The following is a 22,204-nucleotide window of genomic DNA, read 5'->3' as shown; positions in this document are numbered from 1 at the left end:
CAGACAGAGAGACAGACTAACATCGTCAAGTGGTTTTTAATGAGGAAAGTTGATATCTAATTTCCGTCTTTCTAATCTATGGCCTGTAAATCCCAAATGGCACCATATTCCCTATATAGTCCACTACTTTTGAACCTATAGGGGTCGGGTAAAAAGTAGTGCACTATTGTAACGATGTTACCTGAGAGTCGGGAAGCAGGTTCAGGGAGTGAATACATTTGAATTAATTAATGAACAAAATAACAAACACAAACAGCGAACCGACATAAAACAGGAACAATGACGACTGGGGAAGAAACCAAAGGGAGTGACATATAAAGGGCAGGTAATCAAAGAGGTGATGGAGTCCAGTTGAGTGTCATTATGCTCTTAACGCTGGTGACAGGTGTGCGCCCTAACGAGCAGCCTGGTGACCTAGAGGTCAGAGAGGGAGCACACGTGACAACTATAGGGATTAGGGTGCCTTGTGGGACACATAATACATCTACGGTGACCTGCGACTCCTCAAGATGGGGAAGGGCAGGCTTAACGTTTGTTGAGCATCTGATAGAAAATCTAACTGATGACCTGGTAGGGAGATGAATTTCTCTCTTTTTTTTTTAGATTAAAGGCAGACAGTTGAGGATCCTTCCATATTGATGAGCATCATGGTGCGTGGCTTGTAACATGATCGCCCATTGTCTGTTTTAGTCAGCAGCCTGTGAGTGGGGCAGAGCAGTTAGCTTGGCCTCACAATACAGGGCCTCCACACAGTAGAGTCAGGCCCAAGCCATGCATAGTCCAGATGTTTCCACAGTTTTTCACTTTCCAGCAGAATACTGCATGTATTTTTTTTTAACTCCTGATTGGGAATGTGTTTTCAATATGTGGACTTGAATGGACTTTGGATGATTTTTCTAACCCGTATGAATCTTAGGGCTCAGGAGCAGGAGCTGGGACTGCATCTGTCATTATATAGACATACTTCAACATCTGACACTACAGAGATACTGCAGTATGTTATGTATAATAGATGCCTGGATACAGACATGGGGCATCTCTTATTCCATCCATACGGAGTCCTAAGGGCAGAAGCCAAACCATCAGCCATAAGTTGACCATGGTGAATGATGACAGCACATGGTCACTAGGTGAATGGTATTAGACTCTGTCGCAGACTTGGTGTTTCACACTTTGCAAATGTTAAAATCCCACCATACAAACTTTTCTATCTGCATCCCCTTCCACCAACCCACCTACCCATACCTTCTGCCCTCCTCAACCATAATTCACAGTCCATGCGTAGACCAGCCAGAGAGGCACAGCCACACACAGCAACGAGATGGTACAGAACGACTGGAAGGGGGAAATCTGCACGGACACGCTTGACCAGAACCAGCTCAGAGAAGTAGGGCAGCTGCGTAAACACACAATACGTAAAATGTAAGCTATGCACGTCACCCTGGATACGGGTTCCTGCCAAGAATAGAAATATTAAAACCTCTTGAGACTAGGGGGCAGTATTTTGATGTTTGGATGAAAAACGTGCCCAAAGTAAACTGCCTATTTCTCAGGCTCAGAAGCTAGAATATGCATAAAATTGGCAGATTAGTATAGAAAACACTCTAAAGTTTCCAAAACTGTCAAAATATTGTCTGTGAGTATAACAGAACTGATATTGCAGGCGAAAACCTGAGGAAAATCCAACCAGGAAGTGCGGTTTTTCTGAAACCTCTCTTTTCCATTGCAATTCTCCATTTATGGCTTCCACAAGGTGTGAACAGTCTTTAGATATAGTTTCAGGCTTTTATTCTGAAGAATGAGCGAGAATGATCACATCGCGTCAGTAGATAGCTTGGTGTCGAGACCTTTTCTCTCTCTCTCCTATTGAAAAGGCTACCGTCCGGTTGAAATATTATCGATTATTTATTGTAAAAACAACCTGAGGATTGATTATCAAAAATAGTTTGACATGTTTCTACGAACTTTACGGATACTATTTGGAATTTTCGTCTGCCCGTCGTGACCGCACGAGCCTGTGGATTACGAAACAAAACGCGCCAACCAAATGGAGGTTTTTGGATATAAAATAATCTTCATCGAACAAAACAAACATTTATTGTGTAACTGGGAGTCTCGTGAGTGAAAACATATGGAGATCATCAAAGGTAAGCGATTAATTTCATTGCTTTTCTGACTTTCGTGAGCAATCTACTTTGCTGCCAGCTGTTTGTAATGTTTTGTCTGCTGAGATCTGTCCTCACATAATCGCATGGTATGCTTTCACCGTAAAGCTTTTTTGAAATCTGACACGCCAGGTGGATTAACAACAAGCTAAGCTGTGTTTTAGTATATTGCACTTGTGATTTCATGAAAATTAAATATTTGTAGTAATTTAATTTGAATTTGGCGCTCTGCAATTCACCGGATGTTGACAAATGATCCCGCTAAAGGGATCGGTGCGCCAAGAGGTTTTTAATAAAGAATGATGAGGATAATAATAAGAAGTGAATACTTAAGTGGGATACGTGATAGCGACTGTGTGACGAAGGGGGCATGGGATGGATGACAGTGCCTTGAGGTTAGCTATAGTCCCCAAGTCCAAAAACTCTCAGTCCCCTAGTCAGGTCCTGCAAGGCCAGGACACAAGAGCCACGAGAGAAAGAGAGTGAGAGAGAGAGGAGGAGTCAGTAGATCATATTCACTACTGTAAATTAAAGACGGATTTCTGTCAAATATTTCTGAAGACTACATAGGATGGTATAGGATGGTACTTTAGCTATCCATTCTACACTGAAAAAAATGAAGGTTCTTTCTCAGCTCCTTGGAGAACTCTTGCCCAATAAATAACCTTTGAGAAAGGGTAGACTCAGTATCGGTCACACACAGTATCTGCACATGTGCACGGGTTCGCTTCACAGAGCTTGATTAACTTGATTAACAGCGGGGACTGTGAAGCAACCCAAACATTGGCACAGACACACACGATCATATACGCACTATACATACACATGTATTTAGTACTGTAGATATGTGGTAGTGGTGGAGTAGGGGCCTGAGGGCACACAGTGGGTTGTGAAATTTGTGAATGAATTGTAATGTTTTAAAATTGTATAAACGGCCTTAATTTTGGAAGAGTAGCTTCTGCTTTGGCAGCAGGTAATAGGGATCCAAAATAAATACAAATACAAAAAACTTTGAGTAAAACAGTAATTAACCACAGAAAAGTTTTAGTTGGATAAACGTTGAAAAAAGTTCAGATTTAGATGAAGTTTATATTTAGATAAAGTTTAGATTTGATATGAGATCTACTTCTAACCAGCTTTCTTTCTCTACTAACATGCAGAGAATGAATGACAATAGCTGTCCAAGCAGAAAAAAACGTCAGGATATTCTTCTCTGCACCACTTTAGAAATAAACACTCATGTGAGAATTCTCCAGGTTTGGAAGAGCTTTCGTTTGGCACGAAATCCACTGCACATAGAATTTGGAAGTGTATCAAAGACCATATTTGTCAGAGAAGCCTCGACTCAAACCTTTTCAAATCAAATCAAAGTTTATTTGTCACGTGCGCTGAATACAACAGGTTTAGACCTTACAGTGAAATGCTTACTTACAGGCTCTAACCAATAGTGTGAAAAAAGGTGTGTGTGTGTGTGTGTGTAGGTAAGTAAAACAACAGTAAAAAGACATTTGAAAATAACACTAGCAAGGCTATTTACAGACACCGGTTAGTCAGGCTTATTGAGGTAGTATGTACATGTAGGTATGGTTAAAGTGACTTTGCATATAAGATAAACAGAGAGTAGCAGCAGTGTTAAAAGAGGGGTTGGGAGGAGGCACACAATGCAAATAGTACGGGTAACCATTTGGTTACCTGTTCAGGAGACTTATGGCTTGGGGGTAAAAACTGTTGAGAAGCCTTTTTGTCCTAGACTTGGCACTCCGGTACTGCTTGCCATGCGGTAGTAGAGAGAACAGTCTATGACTGGGGTGGCTGGGATCTTTGACAATTTTTTGGGCCTTCCTCTGACACCGTATGGTGTAGATGTCCTGGATGGCAGGCAGCTTTGCCCCAGTGATGTACTGGGCCGTACGCACTACCCTCTGTAGTGCCTTGCGGTCGGAGGCAAGCAGTACCAAGTCTAAGGACAAAAAGGCTTCTCAATAGTTTTTACCCCCAAGCCATAAGACTCTTAAACAGGTAATCAAATGGCTACCCGGACTATTTTCATTGTGTTAATCATATCTACATGGAAATCGCTACTTTTATTGCCTCGCTACTGTATATAGCCTGTCTTTTACTGTTCTTTTATTTCTTTCTTTATTTCTATTGTCCACCTAATACATTTTTTTCATTATTGTTTAGAGCCTGATTTAATTTGATTTGAAAGTCTGTTGTCAATTTGTTTACTATAAAATAGCATTGTATCTGGTCAAACACAATTTCTTCCCCAAATGTTTACTAAGGGTTAGTAACAGGCTGATTGGTTGGCTATTTGAGCCAGTAAAGTGGGCAACAGTACATACCAAGACACAGTGAGACATACTTCAGGTACAATTCACTACAGAAAGATTCAATAAAATAGTAATTGATTGATGATACAGTAGTTGCAGATTAGTTATCTTCCCTACCTCCCTTAAATCAAGTAATCTGCATACCGAATGGTACCCTATTCTCCTCATAGTGCACAACTTTGGAGAAGGGCTCTCCCGCACCCTATGACTTTACTCTGGAAATAAAGTTTGGCTGTGGAAAATCTATGGTTTGTCAGGAGCAGCATAGGATGTAATGTGCTTTGAATGGGCTGTAATAGTGTGCTTTGTATAGCATCGAGTTGGTGGCCCTTGTTGCTTACAGCCCGCTTTCTTTTTTAAAACTGTTCAATTCCTTTCCAATGTTACAAATGAATGGTAAAAAAAGGAATATCATACATGTCAAGGGTGAATACCAGCTCAGTTTTTTACAGGAATGTCATACATGTAGACATGTGTCACGACTTCCGCAGAAGTTGGCTCCCCTGCCTGTTCCTGCGGTGCTCAGCGGTGTCGTCACCGTCCTACTAGCCGCTACCTACCGATCCCTTTTTCGTTTGTCTGTTGGTTTTGTCTTATTAGTTTCATCTGTGTGTATTTTAGTTTAATTAGCTTCCCTATATGTAGTAGGTCCCGCCCTTGTTTTGTGCGGGATTGTTTTTTGTTACTCTGTTGGATTGTGGTTTTCATGTGTGTATTCTCCGGACTGTTTGGTCCGGGTTTTGGGCTGGTCTGTTCTATGCGCCCTGTATGTTGGCGTGACTGTTTTTTGGCCGGAGAATAAAATCACAATATACTGATTCCAACCCACCACTCCTAGTATCCCGTGACAACATGTTGGCCACCATATTATAGCCCAGTTGTCTACACATGGCTAAACCCCAGCACAACCAATTCCATCTGTATTAATGTTGTATTGAGCACTCAGTAACAGGTCAGCTACATTGCATTAAGAACCAGGAGTCCTTGTCAGTAATCCACAACTGACATGCTGACAAACAGACAGGTGGTTGCACTGCAGGTATGCTGCCATGGATAGAATAACCAGATAGCAACCTGGCTGCTATAGAGAGAGATAATTTTATCCTGGAATGAGGCAAACATCTGTCAACAGACTTCTTTCAACAGATAATTCTTCAAAACATTGTGATATTTCATTGCATCCTGGGAGGAGTTTGAGGCATGTTAATGGACGTCACTGTCTGATTTGATGATACAATTACTTCTTGTTATCCTCTGACAGCTTTACGGTGCAAAAGTGTGGCTGTGAGTTTGTTGTGTTGATGTGGAATGTCCTTGGGGCATACAGGCTGGCTCACAGGGCAAAGGGTAAAGACCGGAGGCCGAGACAGTGTTATGTAATGCTTTACTTAGCTAGCAGGCTTAAAGGTGGCAGGAAGACATCTATGTGACCCCTCCTGTCTCAGCCTCCAGTATTTATGCTGCAGTAGTTTATGTGTCGGGGGGCTAGGGTCAGTTTGTTATATCTGGAGTACTTCTCCTGTCCTATTCGGTGTCCTGTGTGAATCTAAGTGTGCGTTCTCTAATTCTCTCCTTCTCTCTTTCTTTCTCTCTCTCGGAGGACCTGAGCCCTAGGACCATGCCCCAAGACTACCTGACATGATGACTCCTTGCTGTCCCCAGTCCACCTGGCCGTGCTGCTGCTCCAGTTTCAACTGTTCTGCCTTATTATTATACGACCATGCTGGTCATTTATGAACATTTGAACATCTTGGCCATGTTCTGTTATAATCTCCACCCGGCACAGCCAGAAGAGGACTGGCCACCCCACATAGCCTTGTTCCTCTCTAGGTTTCTTCCTAGGTTTTGGCCTTTCTAGGGAGTTTTTCCTAGCCACCGTGCTTCTACACCTGCATTGCTTGCTGTTTGGGGTTTTAGGCTGGGTTTCTGTACAGCACTTTGAGATATCAGCTGATGTACGAAGGGCTATATAAATAAATTTGATTTGATTTGATTGATGTGGCAGACTGAAGCTGTGCTTGTTTAGGATGGCAGAAAGGCAGGGCATTATGCCACATTCATGTTATGTTGGAAACTCAGGACCTCTGAGTTAAAATGAACGCAAGTTATTTCCTATTGGTTGATTCTGGTACCTCCCAAGTGGGAAACTCACCAACTCTTCCTGCTAGGTTAGCAAGTTGGAATTTTCAGAGTTTCCAACATGACAGGAATGCCGCATTAGCTCTGGAGGAGTTTCATGTCTAGGTCCAACACGACAGCTGTATGGACATCCATCAGCTGTCACCCCATGGACTCTCCTCTCCTCCTACTCTCCAGAAACATGCCCAGTACAACACCTATCCCCAGCACCTTCCCTTATCCTAGGTAGCCTGTTGAATATGTAGGCTGATAAACATGCATGCTCGGAATGAGTATGCATCTTCAACTTCATACAGTACATTTTAAGTTGTCCGTTTTTTAGACCCTCAATGTACTAACATTTATTGTACACAACACTGAAATAAACAAAGGAATTCAAGGGAAACAAAAGCTGTTGGTTTTGTCCGCAAATAATTATCCAGTCAGAGGGCAGGTTTCAATCAGCTTGACATCCGCATAGAGTTGTTTTGACGGTATCTGAGGTGGAATTGCGTTAGAGCTGTCAAATCTACAAGCAGTTTATTGCGTTACCTTATTGCAGACTGCCATTGGATGCAATGAAACCACACCTGACTATAATCCGACAAATCCCATACAGCCACTTTACAAGTTCAAACACAAAATATATATTGATGGGCATACATCCCCCCCCCCATCCAAATGAACATGCATTAGCCTAACATCAATGGTTTGACATTTGAGAGTCATTATTTCAAAGATCGATAGAGCCTTCGCTTTCTAGCGCAGTTTTGAACTTCTAACGCAATAGGTATAATAAATAACGGAGTGGTTTGTGACACACAAGAGCAGCCGCTCACAGATATGTCAGCTCATACTGCAGTTACACCTCCAACACCACCAATACATTTGCTATGCGGATATCGGTCAATGCCGGCTAACGCTCAATCTGATTGCATCCTGGCCAGAGTCTCATTCACAAGAACAATGGTCACGGCAAAGTGTCTGTATTCATCAAATCAGACACACTCATAACAATTACATTATACATGTTAAAATAAAATAAACTACTGCCCTCATGTGGCCTCAAATGTAGTTTGGATAATTTAGACTGGATAAGTACACTATATAGTACAATACCAGTCTCTCTACAGGCTGTGCTATACAGTCTCCCAGTATACAGGATTCTCTCTGTTGAGTCTATCATGTACACACCGCAGGCTTCATGTGTCCCTGAGGGCATGTCTACACTTGACACTTACATGCGACTTCTGCTATCAGAATATGAGGATCGGATTGAAAAGACAGGTGGTCTGATTGTGTTCAGAGATGGCTACCTTTTCATTATAATGTTGGAGGAAATATGTTTCTAGCGTTTGAGGAACGTGTTTGCTGTCCTCATAAATGCAAGCCAGAACAAAGTGTGGACACAGTAGACACATTTAAATGTAGGTGTAGATGCATGCTATCTTTTAAAAAGCATGTTGACGAGTTAGTCAATAAATTAATAATTAAGTTGGGCTTAATAGGAATAGGGCCAGCCTTTCATTTAAATAGTAGAAAACAGATAATTCAGGCTACATTTATTCCTGTTTTAGATTATGGTGATATTAAATACATGAATGCTGCTTCCAGTGTTTTGAAGCCCTTGGACACAATTTATCATAGCACACTTTGTTTTATAACATCTGACAGTTTTGACACTGACCACTGCATCCTTTATCATTATGTTGGTTGGACCTAGCTAAAAACACATAGGTCACTTCATTATTCTGTTTTTATTTATGAAGCCTTACTCAATAAAACTACCAATTTACTTAACAGCATTGTTGAAATATAGAAATGTGGATTACAACATTAGATCACAGGGTTGGTTACTGATGGAGACTCCACGTGTATCCATAGAGTTGGGTAAATCTGCCTTTTCCTACCAGGCCCCTATCATGTGGAATAATCATTTGAATGTGCTGTTGTCTCTGGGTCAATTTAGGAGAAAGGCTGGGGATTTTTTTTTACATATAAATGTGTTTGTTTTAGTTTGATTGTTTATATAATATTTTATATTTATTAAATGTGGTGTTCTGTATTGTTACCAGGGCACATGTGCAAATGAGACCTAGGTCTCAATGCGTTTTTCCCTGGTTAAATACAATTATATAAAATGTAATTATTTATTCGAAATTCCATGATCAGAACTCCATGATCAGAATACAAAAACTGCATTAACTGTCAAGTCTAGACATAGCCTCAGTCACAATAACCTCATTGTCAGTCGGTCTCTTGGTTCTTCAGTCATTAATGTGTCCAGTCCCATCTTCATCTGCATGTAGGCTACTGGTTTAACAGATTAGCGATCGAGAGAGGATCACTTTTTGGACAGGAATTTCATTTTATTTCCTGGAGGTAAAAAAACAACAAAAAACATGCCAGCTTTAAACACAGGTACATACTTAAACAATATGAGCACCAGCTTGTCTTCTCACACTCCATTAACACTCAGTTCATACTCTCCTATGTAATGTTGTAATCCTTACCCAGTCCTTTGAGGAACTTGTTAACCCTGCGATGCTCATTACCATGAATTGAATCCAAATACTCGTGCACCCTCACCTCAAACAGTCCTGTAGAAAAACAAACAAACTTTGTGTTATACAAAGTTGGACAATAAAGCTTTGAATCTGAACTTTGACCCGTACCTCTCAGTGCCTGTCTGTGGTGCTCTCTCTCCTGGATGAACAGTCCAAACATCTGTGTCTCCATGAAGACCTCCAGGAACTGTCTCATACTCTTAGACGAGACAGACTTACGGAAGGACTCGCGTTGGAAAGAAGAAGGGATGGGGGAGGAGGCCTCAATGTCCCTTTGGGTGATGAAGAGTGGATAGTGGCTGACGAGTTCTACAAAGAAACGCACAAAGGCCTCGGACACAACGGTGCTGAGGTGGCCAGAGTCTGTGTGAGAGAGTGAGAGAGAGAGTCAAAATTGCTACAGTCCAAACACTGGTCTGTCTCCCTCAAACTAATGATCTCGAGGGTCTAAAAAGTTACTCCAGTTCCGAGATGGACCCGGGGATGTCCTCCACGGACCCTACCTGAATAAATAAACATGGAGACCCGGTCCAAATGGCACTGAGGACAACCAGACCCAGCCCTGTATAGACCCGGTCAGGCCCAGACCTGATCTGAGCCATCCAAGTGAGGGAACCAGAGGAAAAGTCCATTTTTAGCGGCAATAAAACTTGTATTAATTGCCTGGTGTTTATTTGCTTAAATCACCAAACACAACAGGCACTTAGAGACACGCTTCTATTTGAGCCAGGCATCTATATCCTTAATGCACACAGGTTTAGCAAATTTACATACTTAATTGTTTCATTCCAGAATTTAAATCCATTTTTTCATTTACATTTTTGTCATTCAGCAGAGTGGATACATTTTTTTACTGGTCCTGAAATTGCTAGCACCATGCTCTACTAACTGAGCCACAGAGGACTAACATTTGCTGCACATATGCATTTACACACGGTCACATTTCTTTTGTCTTAGTATGCCTCTATTTCGAGAAGGAAAAATAAGTTTCCTTGACAGAATAATTATTCTCCTCTTTGACTGTGCATTTCAGCAGTTCTTACTTGCCGGCATTTATTTGAAAGAGGCGTTTATTTACTGAAATGTGTACCATTGCCCGGCTATTCAAAGGGACAGTCGGCTATTTGAGACTCAGCGTTTAATTGAAGTTAAGGTAGGCTATTAACTTAAGCTGTTAATGCACAAGCCGAGAGCCAAGGGAGAGAGGAATTCTAGCAGCAGGCGGGCGAGGCACTGTGCATATGCAGTGTGTGTAAGTAGCGTGAGGTGCAGGCAGCTTGGAGGAGGAAGAGAGACAGCAGCAACCAAGCTGAATCACACTAGTTACCAACTTCTAGCTGCTAACTTCTAGGTTATTTATCATCAATCTGATTCCATAGTAACTGTTTTGACTGCGTCAAACCCAAAAGAAAAGCTACGTAACCTAGCTACCTAGCTAGCAGGGTAGGCTAACTGAGGCTGCTCTTTCCCCATCCTACACAATTACAACAACTCCATTCAGAGTATTAAGTAGCAGCCTACCTGTTGGCTCTTGGTCATTGTAGCCTATCCTTTTCTCATTAACTTTAATTACGTCATTTTAGTTCATCTTCCATTGATCTCCTAACTTGTTTGCCACGGCACACAGAGCCAGAGGCTAGTGCCATATTATGCCGCTGCTCAGGTTTTTCACAAAAATGGCATGTGTAGCTTGTTGTTGTTGTCGTCGGCCAATCACAAGTAATCAAAGGAGTCAATTTTCTCTCTGGTTCTCTACTGCAGCAGTTGCGCGGGTTATCACAACAGTATAATTGTACCATTAGGACCATCTCCTCCTCGCTCTGACGCCAGTTCTCTCCTCCTCTCCAGGACTGTCTCTAGGGCTGACTGGAGTTTAGAAGGCAGGATAGTGTCCTCATCATCCAGCTGACATGGGAATTCAAGAGAAATACAGTATACATGATTAGCTAAATATCATAGACATAGATGAAGCGTACTCAATGAAGCTGCATTTGAGTCCAGAACTAGGCTAAATTTGTGTCTTTCAGGGTAATCAGTGAAGAAACAGTACCTGTCTGAGGAAGCGACTATTTCCAAGGTCAACCACCAGAACCTGGAGAGTAGGGAAGGCAGACAGAGTGTGTGAGTCCTGGCCATCAAACTTCAATTCCTTGTGGATTACAGCACCCCAAAACATATCTACAGTACATATATTCTCCTGTTGAGTTTCGACCACCAGACAGGGGTTGTATTCTCACCTCCTCTAGGGGTAGCTCTGTGAGCTGAGGGAGTGAGCTGGACAGTAGCCCTACGATGAAGGGGGTGGGGGTACACACTATGTCCAGCATGGCAGGGGGCAGTACGGGGATGTAGGTGTGCTGCCAGGTGAACGGGTAGAGTAGAGCCACCACCGCATGGCAGCACTGAGACAGAGTACTGCAGAGAAGAGAAATGGTAAGTGATTCAAGTTCAAACAGTTAGCTAGTTATCCTCCAAGTTGAATCACAACAGGTTTGATGATATCCTCGCTGTATTCTTTGCTGCACACTAAAACAGGGTCATTCAATTTAAATTGATATTTGGTTTGAGGTTAAGTCATTGAAATCTAAGCTATTGACATTGAAAAATATTGTCCCATGTACATTGTGTAATGTACTGATGGTCCGTAACTAGCCCCATATGGATTATGTCAAACCAAATTGACCATGGGCAATACGTTCGGGTCGCATGCAGCTGCGTTCCAAATTGATGATTAAATTGGGTGCTGCGGGCATGTGAGCAGGATTGGAAAAAAAACAACCCCAAATAAACTTAAATGGTTACCCTTCATTCTGTGACAATTTTTTTCTCTCCTAAATATCTCGCAAATCTGTTTTATATATTTAAACCTTTTAGTCAATTTTGACACTAGAATACATTCTAATGACTCATATTGATGACACATAGGCCATTTTGTACCAGAGAAGATGTTTATTGCCATCAGTTGCTCTTTAAAAAGTTTGTATGAGTATTTTCACCACGAGTGAGAAAGTGTGGCGTCAAATATTTATTTATTGTAGCTGGGAAACACTGTTGAAGTTCTATCAACACGTTGCCTGTAGTACTCGCACTACAAAAACTCTTGACCATTGTTACTTTCCCTTCCAGGATGGCTACAAGGCCCTCCCCTGCCCACCCTTCGGCAAATCGGATCACGACTCCATTCTGCTCCACCCTTCCTATAGGCAGAATCTCGAACAGGAAGTACCCGTGCTAAGGTCTATTCAACGCTGGTCTGACCAGCATTCGCGGAAAACTGAAAGTGTGAACCACAGCATTTAACCACGGCAAGGTGACTGGGAATGTGGCTGAATACAGTGTAATTATTCCCTCCGTAAGACAATCAAACAGGCATTACGTCAGTACAGAGACAAAATGGAGTCGTAATTCAACAGCTCAGATACGAGACGTATGTGGCAGGGACTACAGACAATCACGGATTACAAATTGGAAACCAGCTGCGTCGCAGACACCAACGTCTTGCCCCTGGACAAGCTGAACACCTTCGCCTGCTTTGAGGATAACACAGTGCCACTGACGTGGTCCGCTACCAAGGACTTTGGGCTCTTGTTCTTCATGGCTGACGTGCAAACTTGCTCAGCCCCCCACTTCACAGTTGAAGTGTACCTATGATAAAAATTACAGACCTCTACATGCTTTGTAAGTAGGAAAATCTGCAAAATCAGCAGTGTATCAAATACTTGTTCTCCCCACTGTATTTCTTAATTCCATTCTTTTACTTTTAGATGTGTGTATATTGTTGTGAATTGTTAGATACTACTGCACTGTTGGAGCTAGGAACACAAACATGCTATTGCACCTGCAATAGCATCTGCTAAATATGTGTATGTAACCAATGACATTTGATTTGATTTTGAGCGGATGGTCAGGGGGCCTGAACATAATTGCAAATAATATGTCAACTGGAAATTGACCACAAGTAGCCCAAGCAGATATAACATTTGACTAAAACCCAATCATTTCAAACTTGCTTACATGTGTATACGATCACATACACTGAGTATACAAAACACCTGCTCTTTCCATGACATAGACTGACCAGTTGAATCCAGGTGAAAGCTATGATCCTTTATTGATGGCACTTGTTAAATCCACTTCAAACAGTGTAGATGAAGTGGAGAAGATAGGTTAAAGAAGGATTTTTAAGCTCTGAGACAGATTGTGTATATATGCCTTTCAGAGGGTGTGTGGGCAAGACAAACCAGGCGCAACAGTTTGTGTCAAGAACTGTAACCCTGCTGGGTTTTTAATGCTCAATAGTTTCCCGTGTGTATCAAGAATGGTCCACCACCCAAAGGACATCCAGCCAACTTGACACAACTGTGGGAAGCATTGGATTCAACATGGGCCAACATCCTTGTGGAACACTTTCGACACCTTGTACAGTCCATGCCCCGATGAATTGTGTCTGTTCTGAGGGCAAAAAGGGTGTGTGTGTGCAATGTATGGTATACTCAGTGTATATCTCTCTATTATGAGTGGGAATACATTGGAACAGATTTCCTCAAATAAAATCACTTCAAGCTGATTTGCTTTTTATTTTTACAGTCTTTTATGTCCATCAATGTAAAATGTTGTACCATAATCACCCGTGGGCCGCGAGTTGGGGAACCCAGCTCTAGGACAACTGTGTCATTCTATTCTGCGTACCTCTTCTCTACTACACTGACCCCAGTGACCTTATTAATCTCTGGCTCTCACAGGCTATTTCCAAAGAGAAATAAACAGTTTCTAAAAGGGACAGAATCAACACAACAGCAGGCATCACTCATTATCTCCCTGTCACATTGAAGAAAAACATTTGAACCATGAGGCTGAGCCACTATTTTATTTTCTCTGTTTATTCTGTCTTGTGTAATTCCTCTCAGCTATAAAATCCACAGTCCCAGCTTCACTACCCTCTTTGGGGATGCTTTGAAATAAAATATAATTGTAAAATAATACCTCAAATTGTTTTGATTTCTACTTATTAACTTTGCCATACAGTAGCTGAGTAGCCTATCAGGCTAATGGCATCACACCTGAGTTTGTCTGCAGTGAAGATGACCCTACGTTCCAGCAGGAGAGAACCAAAGACCCTGAGTAGCAGACGCAGACTCAGACAGGAGAAGAGACACTCAAAGTCCACATGCTCCAGACGAGAGTCAGACGGACGACATAGCTCCATTACCTGAGACAGGTGGATTGGTGGGTAGAAAGAAGGGGGGAGCGAGAAACAGACAGGGAGTGACATGGAAAGAAAGATAATGAGAAGAGGAGAGAGAGAGAGACAAAGTGAATGGAGAGTGAGACATATTTTACTAAGTAATACAAAACTGATGCAGTATAGAACACTTCAACTCAAACACTTTGCATGGCATCTGTATGTAATATTATTGGAAGTCTTCTTTGGAGACTAACGTAAAATCAAGGAGCTACCTCAGTACCAGATCCGGGCAGGAAGGTTTTAATGGTGATGGGTCTGCCAGGAGCAGGGAATGGAGCTTCCATAATGGCCCTCATGAAGGGCTGGACCAGGGCTGGAGACAGGGCTCTCCTCCTCTCCACCTCATCCAGGACCTGACACACACACACACGGCAGGACAGAGAGATCAGCAGGTAGCCTAGAGGTTTGAGAGATGGGCCAGCAATGGTAGAGTTGCCAGCACGAATCCTGGGCTTGATGGGAAACAGGATGAGAGGTGGCAACCAGGAGGCTGAAGTACAGTACACTATACCTTGGAGAAGAGGTGGAAGCATCCCAGGTGGCTGACGATGCAGTAGACTTCAGGGAGACGCTTTCCTTTCCCACTGGGCTGAGAGACGAGAGGAGGATATTTTAATGCTTTGTCATAGCCCCTCTAGGAAAAACTAAGCCGTGTTCCTGCTGTAAAACCCCCAGCATCTACAAAGAACCGTTTGGATCTGAAGAAACCCTTTTGGAAGAGAATAATTCTTTGTAAGGCAAAGGTTTCTACCTAGAGCCTTTAACATCATATGAGCTGTTTTTGTAGGAAAGGGTTCTTTGATGATTCTTTGAAGGCACAATGGATTCTTTGGAAAGCAAGAAGGGTTCTACATAGAACCATATATCATATTTCCCCACATACTCTCTATTGCATGACCGAAAAGATCTTCTGGACATCAGAATAGCTATCAATAACCTCCATTTGGAGGAAGACTTCTACTTCACTGAGTCGGAGGCGAATGACATATTGATTAACGCGGCCCAATTCTCTGACACTCGAAGAAGGAGGAGACAACACTACAGAGGCCTGAGTGCGGGATACCTGATGAGACTACTTTGGTGAGTGGATAAATCGCCTGTACCCTCCATTCTATTGGCGAATGTACAATCACTTGAGAATCAACTGAAAGAGCTCAATTCGAGACTATACTAGCAAAGTGTTTTTCAGAGTCGTAGCTGAAAAAGGACATGGTAAATATAAATCTAGCTGCTAATTCTATACATCGGCAGGACAGAACGGCTGCGTCTGGGAAGTTCAAGAGGGTGTGTGTGTCACTTTGTTAACAGCAACTGGTGCGCAATCTCTAATATTAAGGAGTCTGGAAGTTCTGCTTGCCTGAGTTAGAATATCTCATGATAAGCTGTAGACCACACTATTTACCAAAGAGTTTGTCTATATTTTTTGTAGCCTTTGTCATAACTCTCCTGTGACGATCTGAATTATCAGGTTACAGTGGGTCCGCTCTACAGCATGCTCTCTCGTAGAGGGGGAGAGCAGGAAGTCTGCTGTTTTATGGCAATCATAAAATCCACTGCCGCTATGCTCTGTAGTATTCGAGAATGTATACTGTGGAACACAGAAAGACCCTTGGACATCAAAAGTTTGAAAAAGTAAACAATATTGGACCCTTAAGGGACAGTCATGATGAGTTTGTTTCATTTGGCAATCTCATGATGGACAGGAAACACTCATTACTGTGTCTTTGGTTGTGTACACTTCTTAATTATGTGGTTTACATCGAAATATTGTGAAACGTATGTTATTAAACATTAAACTATTTGTGAAAAGATGTAATATGATGTTAACCTTCTAAATGAGAGTATGGATTTTCATATAAAGTTGAACTGGTCAGTGGCCACACCTCCATGAGCCAGACAATACATCAGGCATCATGGAACCACCCTTTTCTACTCCAGAGTATAAAACCACCCATGATGAAATGTACATTTCATGTCAAAGGGACACACGATAAGCCGGATGTCTCAAATGGTGTAGAAGACCAGAAAATATGTTGAAATGGTTAAGAACTACAACGCTATAGGCCCAGGAGACCAGACAGTGTGTAGTGTTGGCTACATGGCTGGAAATGGTTAAACTCTGAGACTATCAATCACTACAGAGAAAGAACAAATTCTATTCATAGAATTACTAGTCTGCAGCTGGAAATGACGTAAATCTAGTATGAGAATACTGACAACCACGGAAGCATCTATCTCTATGCAACAACCATCTGTACGCCTGACATATCCATTACAACAGACAGTATCCAGAGCTGCTGAGAAAGTGACAACTACGAAAGACATTGTAACTTCTGGGGAAGTTAGCCAGAGACTCTCTGATGAACTGACTCACCAGCAGATGGACTGGCGATTCCAACAGAGAAGACAGTGCAGTAATATCTAACAAGTCATAGCCAATAAATTACACAACATATACCCAATACACACAAATCTAAGTAGGAATGAATTAAGTCCATATACATATGGATGATCATGGTCAGAGAGGAACGGACTAAGATACAGTAGAATAGTATAGAAAACAGTACATACACATGAGATGAGTAAACATTAAGTAACTAAGATACCATAGAATACAGTACATACACATATGAGATGAGTTATGCCAGATATATAAACATTATTAGTGACTAGTGTTCCATTCCTTACAGTGGCCAGTGATTCCTAGTCTATGCCTATAGGCAGCAGCCTCTAATGTGCTAGAGATGGCTGTTTAACAGTCTGATTGCCTTGAGAGAAGCTGTTTTTCAGTCTCTCGGTCCCAGTTTTGATGCACCTGTACTGACCTTGTCTTCTGGATGATTGCGGGGTGAACAGGCAGTGGCTCGGGTGGTTGATGTCCTTGATGATCTTTTTGGCCTTCCTGTGACATCGGGTGCTGTAGGTTTCCTGGAGGGCGGGTAGTTTGCACCACTCTCTCTCTCCAGAGAGACCTTGCGGTTGTGGGCGGTGCAGTTGCCATAAAAGGCGGTGATACAGGCCGACAGGGGGCTTTCAATTGTGCATCTGTATACATTTGTGAGGGTTTTAGGTGACAAGCCAAATTGCCTCCTGAGGTTGAACAGACTCTGTTGCGCCTTTACCACACTGTCTGTGTGGGTGGTTAATTTCAGTTTGTCAGTGATGTATATGCCAAGGAACTTGAAGCATTCCACCTTCTCCACTGGGGTCCCATCAATGTAGATTGGGGTGTACGCCCTCTGCCCTTTCCTGAAGTCCACGACCATCTCCTTTGTTTTGTTGACGTTGAGTGAGAGGTTGTTATCCAGGCACCACTCTCCGAGCCCTGTCTCGTCATCATTGCTAACCAAGCCTACCATTGTTGTGTCGTCTGCAAACTTGACAATTGAGTTGGACATGCAGTCATGGGTGATCAGGGAGTACAGGAGGGGGCTGTGCACGCACCCTTGTTAGGACCCAGTGTTGAGGATCAGCAGAGGTGATGTTTCCTACCTTCACCACCTGGAGGCGGCCCATCAGGAAGTCCAGGACCCAGTTGCACTAGGCGGGGTTCAGACCCAGGGCCTCAAGCTTAATGATGAGTTGAGGGTACTATGGTGTTGAATGCTGAGCTGTAGTCAATGAACAGCATTCTTACATAGGTTTTCATCAAGTCCAGATGTGATAGGGCAGTGTGCAGAGCGATGCTGATTGCATCGTCTGTGGATTTATTGGGGCGGCAAATTGAAGTGGGTCTAGGGTGGCAGGTAAGGTAGAGTTGATATGATCCTTGACTAGTCTCTCAAAGCATTTCATGATGACAGAGGTGAGTGCTATGGGGCGATAGTCATTGAATTCAGTTACCTTTGCCTTCTAGGGTACAGGAACAATGGTGACCATCTTGAAACATGTCGGGACAGCACACTGGGATAGGGAGAGATTGAATATGCCCATAAACAAACCAGCTGGTCTGCGCATGCTCGGAGTACGCTGCTGGGGATGCCGTCTGGGCCGGCAGCCTTGCAAGGGTTAACGCGTTTAAATGTTTTACTCACGTCGGCCACGGAGAAGGAGAGCCCACAGTCCTTGGTAGCGGGCTGCGTCAGTGGCACTGTGTAATCCTCAAAGCGTGCAAAGAATGTGTTTAGCCTGTCCGGAAGCAAGACGGTGGTCTCGGGGATGTGTCTGGTTTTCCTTTCGTAGTCCGTGATTGTCTGTAGTCCCTGCCACACACTTTTCGTGTCGGAGCTGTTGAATTGCGAATTTGGTTAAATTTCTCTATACTGACGTTTAGCTTGTTTCCCTTGTGGAGTGAATAACTACTCTGTTTATATTCTGCCATATTACCAGTCGCCTTGCCCTGGTTAAATGCGGTGGTTCTCGCTTTAAGTTTCGTGCGAATGCTACCATCTAACCACGGTTTCTGGTTAGGGTAGGTTTGAATAGTCACAGTGGGTACTACATCTTCTATACACTTCCTTATGAACTCAGTCACCGTATCCGTGTATGCGTCTAGATTACTCGGAACATATCCCAGTCCATGTGATCAAAACAATCCTGAAGCGTGGATTCCGATTGGTCAGACCAGCATTGAATAGCACGAAGCACTCAATAGCACGAAGCACTTGAGTTTCTGCATATAGGACGGGAGGAGCAAGATGGAGTCGTGGTCAGATTTGCCGAAAGAAGGGCGGGTGAAGGACTTGTAAGCATTCCGGAAGTTTGAATAGCAATGGTCAAGAGTCTTAATGGTGCAAGTATGACCGTTGATATGTTGATATAACTTTTTGGATGAAAAGAGTGCCCAAATTAAACTGCCTGCTACTCAGGCCCATAAGCTAGGGTATGCATATAGAATTATTAGATTTGGATAGAAAACACTCTAAAGTTTCCAAAACTGTTAAAATAATGACCGTGAGTATAACAGAACTGACATGGCAGGCGAAAACCCGAGGAAAATTCAACCAGGAGGTACTATTATTTTGAAAGGCTGTTTTTCCATTGAAAGCCTATCCACCATACAAAGACTTAGGACCCAGTTCACGATCTCTATGGCTTCCTCAACATGTGACCAGTCTTTAGGCATTATTTCAGGCTTTTACTCTGAAAAATGAGGGAGATACACCGCTTTCAATGAGAGGACAGTCAAAATTTCCAGACATGAACCAAGCACGTGATCGGGAGCGCACATTTCTTGTTTACCTTTTCCATTGACGAAGCTTTTGTCCGGTTGAAATATTATTTATTATTTATGACAAAAACAACCTGAGGTTTGAGTTTAAACATCATTTGACACGTTTCTACTATCTTTTATTGTACTTTTTTGAATTTTCGTCTTGGTTTTGAGAGCATGCATTGTGCCTTTGAGAGCGTGCATTGTGCCACAATGCACCAACAAAACGGATGGATTTGGACATAAAGATGAACTTTATCGAACAAAACGAACATTTGTTGTCTAACATGGAAACCTTGGAGTGCCACCAGATGAAGATCATCAAATGTCACTTTTGTGACACTCTTCTTGGTTGGAAAATGGATGTATAGGTTTCTGTGGCTAGGAGCTGACCTAACATAATCGTAAAGTGTGCTTTCGCTGTAAAGACTTTTTGAAATCTGACACAGCGGTTGCATTAACTTCTTGACGCTACCCATCCCTAAAGCGGTATAATTGTCATCAGCAACCGCTGAATAGCATAGCGTCACAGTCAAATAATATGACAAAAATATTCATATTCATGAAATCACAAGTGCAATATTGCAAAACACAGTTTAGCCTTTTGTTAATCCACCTGTCGTCTCAGATTTTGAAATTATGCTTTACAGCGAAAACAATCCAAGCGTTTGTGTAAGTTTATCGATCGCATGACAAAACATTAAGTACACTTAGTATCAGGTAGCTTGGTCACGAAAATCAGAAAAGCAATCAAATTAATCGTTTACCTTTGATCTTTGGATGTTTTCACTCACGAGACTCCCAGTTACACAACAAATGTTCCTTTTGTTCCATAAAGATTATTTTTATATCCAAAATACCTCAGTTTGTTTGTTGCGTTATGTTCAGAAATCCACAGGAAAGAGCTGAGCGGTCACGACAGCGCAGACGAAAATTCCAAATAATATCCATAATGTCCACAGAAACATGTCAAACGTTTTTTATAATCAATACTCAGGTTGTTTTTAAAATATATATTTGATAATATATCAACCGGGAGTGCAGGTTTTTCAATAGGACAGGGAGAAACAATGGCCGCTTTACTCTGTTTTTTAGCCAAAAACGAAAATACTGCCCCCTACACGCAAAAGGTTAAGGAGAAGTTTATCTGTATTCGTATGTTTAACACTTGTATCTTTTATCAATGTTTATGAGTATTTCTGTTATTTGATGTGGCTCTCTGCACTTTCACTGGATGTTTGTTTGAGACTGCATTTCTGAACATAAAACACCAATTTCAAATGAGGTTTTTGGACAAAAATATTAACTTTATCGAACAAAACACACATTTATTGTGTAACATGAAGTCCTGTGAGTGCCATCTGATGAAGATCACCAAATTAATCACTATTTCTGACATTGTGAGCCCTCTCCTTGGCTGAAAAATGGCTTTATGTTTTTCTGTGACCAGGTGCTGACCTAACAAAATCGTTTGGTGTGCTTTCGTCGTAAAGCCTATTTGAAATCGGACACTGTGGCTGGATTTACAAGAAGTTTATCTTTAAAATGGTGTATAATACTTGTATGTTTGAGGAATTTCAATTATGGGATTTCTGTTGTTTTGAATTTGGCTCCCTGCAATTTCACTGGCTGTTGTCGAGTTGGGAGGCTAGCGACCCACTTGTACCAGAGAGGTTAAAATCCCCAGATACAATAAATGCAGCCTCAGGATATGTTGTTTCCAGTTTGCATAATGTCCAGTGAAGTTCGAGGGCAATTGAGGTTTCGGCTTGAAGTGGGAAGTAAACGGCCGTGGCGATGACAGAGAGAAATCCCTTGGGAGATCATACTGTCTGCATTTAATTGTGAGGTATTCTAGGTCAGGTGAACAACAAGACTTGAGTTTCTGTATGTTCCTAGAAATACACCATGAGTCGTTAATCATGAAGCATACCCCTCCACCCTTCTGCTTCCCGGAGAGATATTTATTCCTGTCTGTGTGATGTACTGAGAATCGTGCTGGCTTTTTGTTTTGGGTCGGCCTCTGGAATAAGTTAAATTGCTCTGGGGAGAGTGAACGAAGGATCTGCTCCTGGGAAGTCGTATTCCTGGTCATAATGCTGGAAGAACTGGTGAGTTACCGCTGCTCTAATATCCAATAGTTCTTCCCGGCTGTATGTAATGACAAAACATTTCCTGAATTAATAAATGTACATTTGTTTTACATAAAATAACAGCAAAGTTTCCTAAGAGCTAGTCGCGATGCTGCCATCTGTCGGTGTCAAAACACTTACGAAAACAAGACAATGCTCACTCAGAGGTGGTGCTCCTAGTGGCCAGTGACATTAATGCAAGAAAACTGAAATCTGTTTTACCTCATTTCTACCAGCATGTCACCTGTTCAACTAGAGGCAAAAAAAACTATAGATCACCTTTATTCCACACACAGAGACACATACAAAGCTCTTCCTCACCCTTCATTTGGCAAATCTGTCCATAATTCTATCCTCCTGATACCTAATTACAAGCAAAAACCCATGGATTACAGCCAATATCATCACTGAGCTACAGGCTAGAGCTGCTTCTTTCAATGAGTGGGACACTAATCTTGACGCTTTTAAGAAATCCCGCTACGCCCTCCAACA

The 22,204-nt window shown here is 42.2% G+C and overlaps 1 protein-coding gene across 2 annotated transcripts in view; it reads right to left on the bottom strand.

Moving 5' to 3' along the window:
- Window positions 1–6,422: 6,422 nt before the first annotated feature.
- LOC112216752 (DENN domain-containing protein 2A) overlaps window positions 6,423–22,204 on the bottom strand; it is a 48,801-nt gene continuing 33,019 nt past the window's right edge. Inside the window, exons 12-20 of one of the 2 annotated variants that reach the window (XM_024376801.2) lie at window positions 14,940–15,017; window positions 14,641–14,781; window positions 14,244–14,392; window positions 11,421–11,598; window positions 11,234–11,275; window positions 10,980–11,088; window positions 9,292–9,546; window positions 9,130–9,216; window positions 6,423–8,992 (exon numbers count right to left, since the gene is read on the bottom strand). In XM_024376801.2, the coding sequence (XP_024232569.1) occupies window positions 8,961–8,992; window positions 9,130–9,216; window positions 9,292–9,546; window positions 10,980–11,088; window positions 11,234–11,275; window positions 11,421–11,598; window positions 14,244–14,392; window positions 14,641–14,781; window positions 14,940–15,017 (1,071 nt within the window). In that variant the 3' untranslated portion in view covers window positions 6,423–8,960. Of the gene's footprint in view, window positions 8,993–9,129; window positions 9,547–10,979; window positions 11,089–11,233; window positions 11,276–11,420; window positions 11,599–14,243; window positions 14,393–14,640; window positions 14,782–14,939; window positions 15,018–22,204 lie in introns of both variants that reach the window. The other variant, XM_024376800.2, reaches the window with a different exon arrangement.

Source organism: Oncorhynchus tshawytscha, linkage group LG17 (assembly GCF_018296145.1).
Source record: "Oncorhynchus tshawytscha isolate Ot180627B linkage group LG17, Otsh_v2.0, whole genome shotgun sequence".
Lineage (NCBI taxonomy): Eukaryota > Metazoa > Chordata > Actinopteri > Salmoniformes > Salmonidae > Oncorhynchus > Oncorhynchus tshawytscha.
Note: the sequence above shows the minus strand (reverse complement) of the source record. Positions and strands in the feature narration are given on the sequence as shown.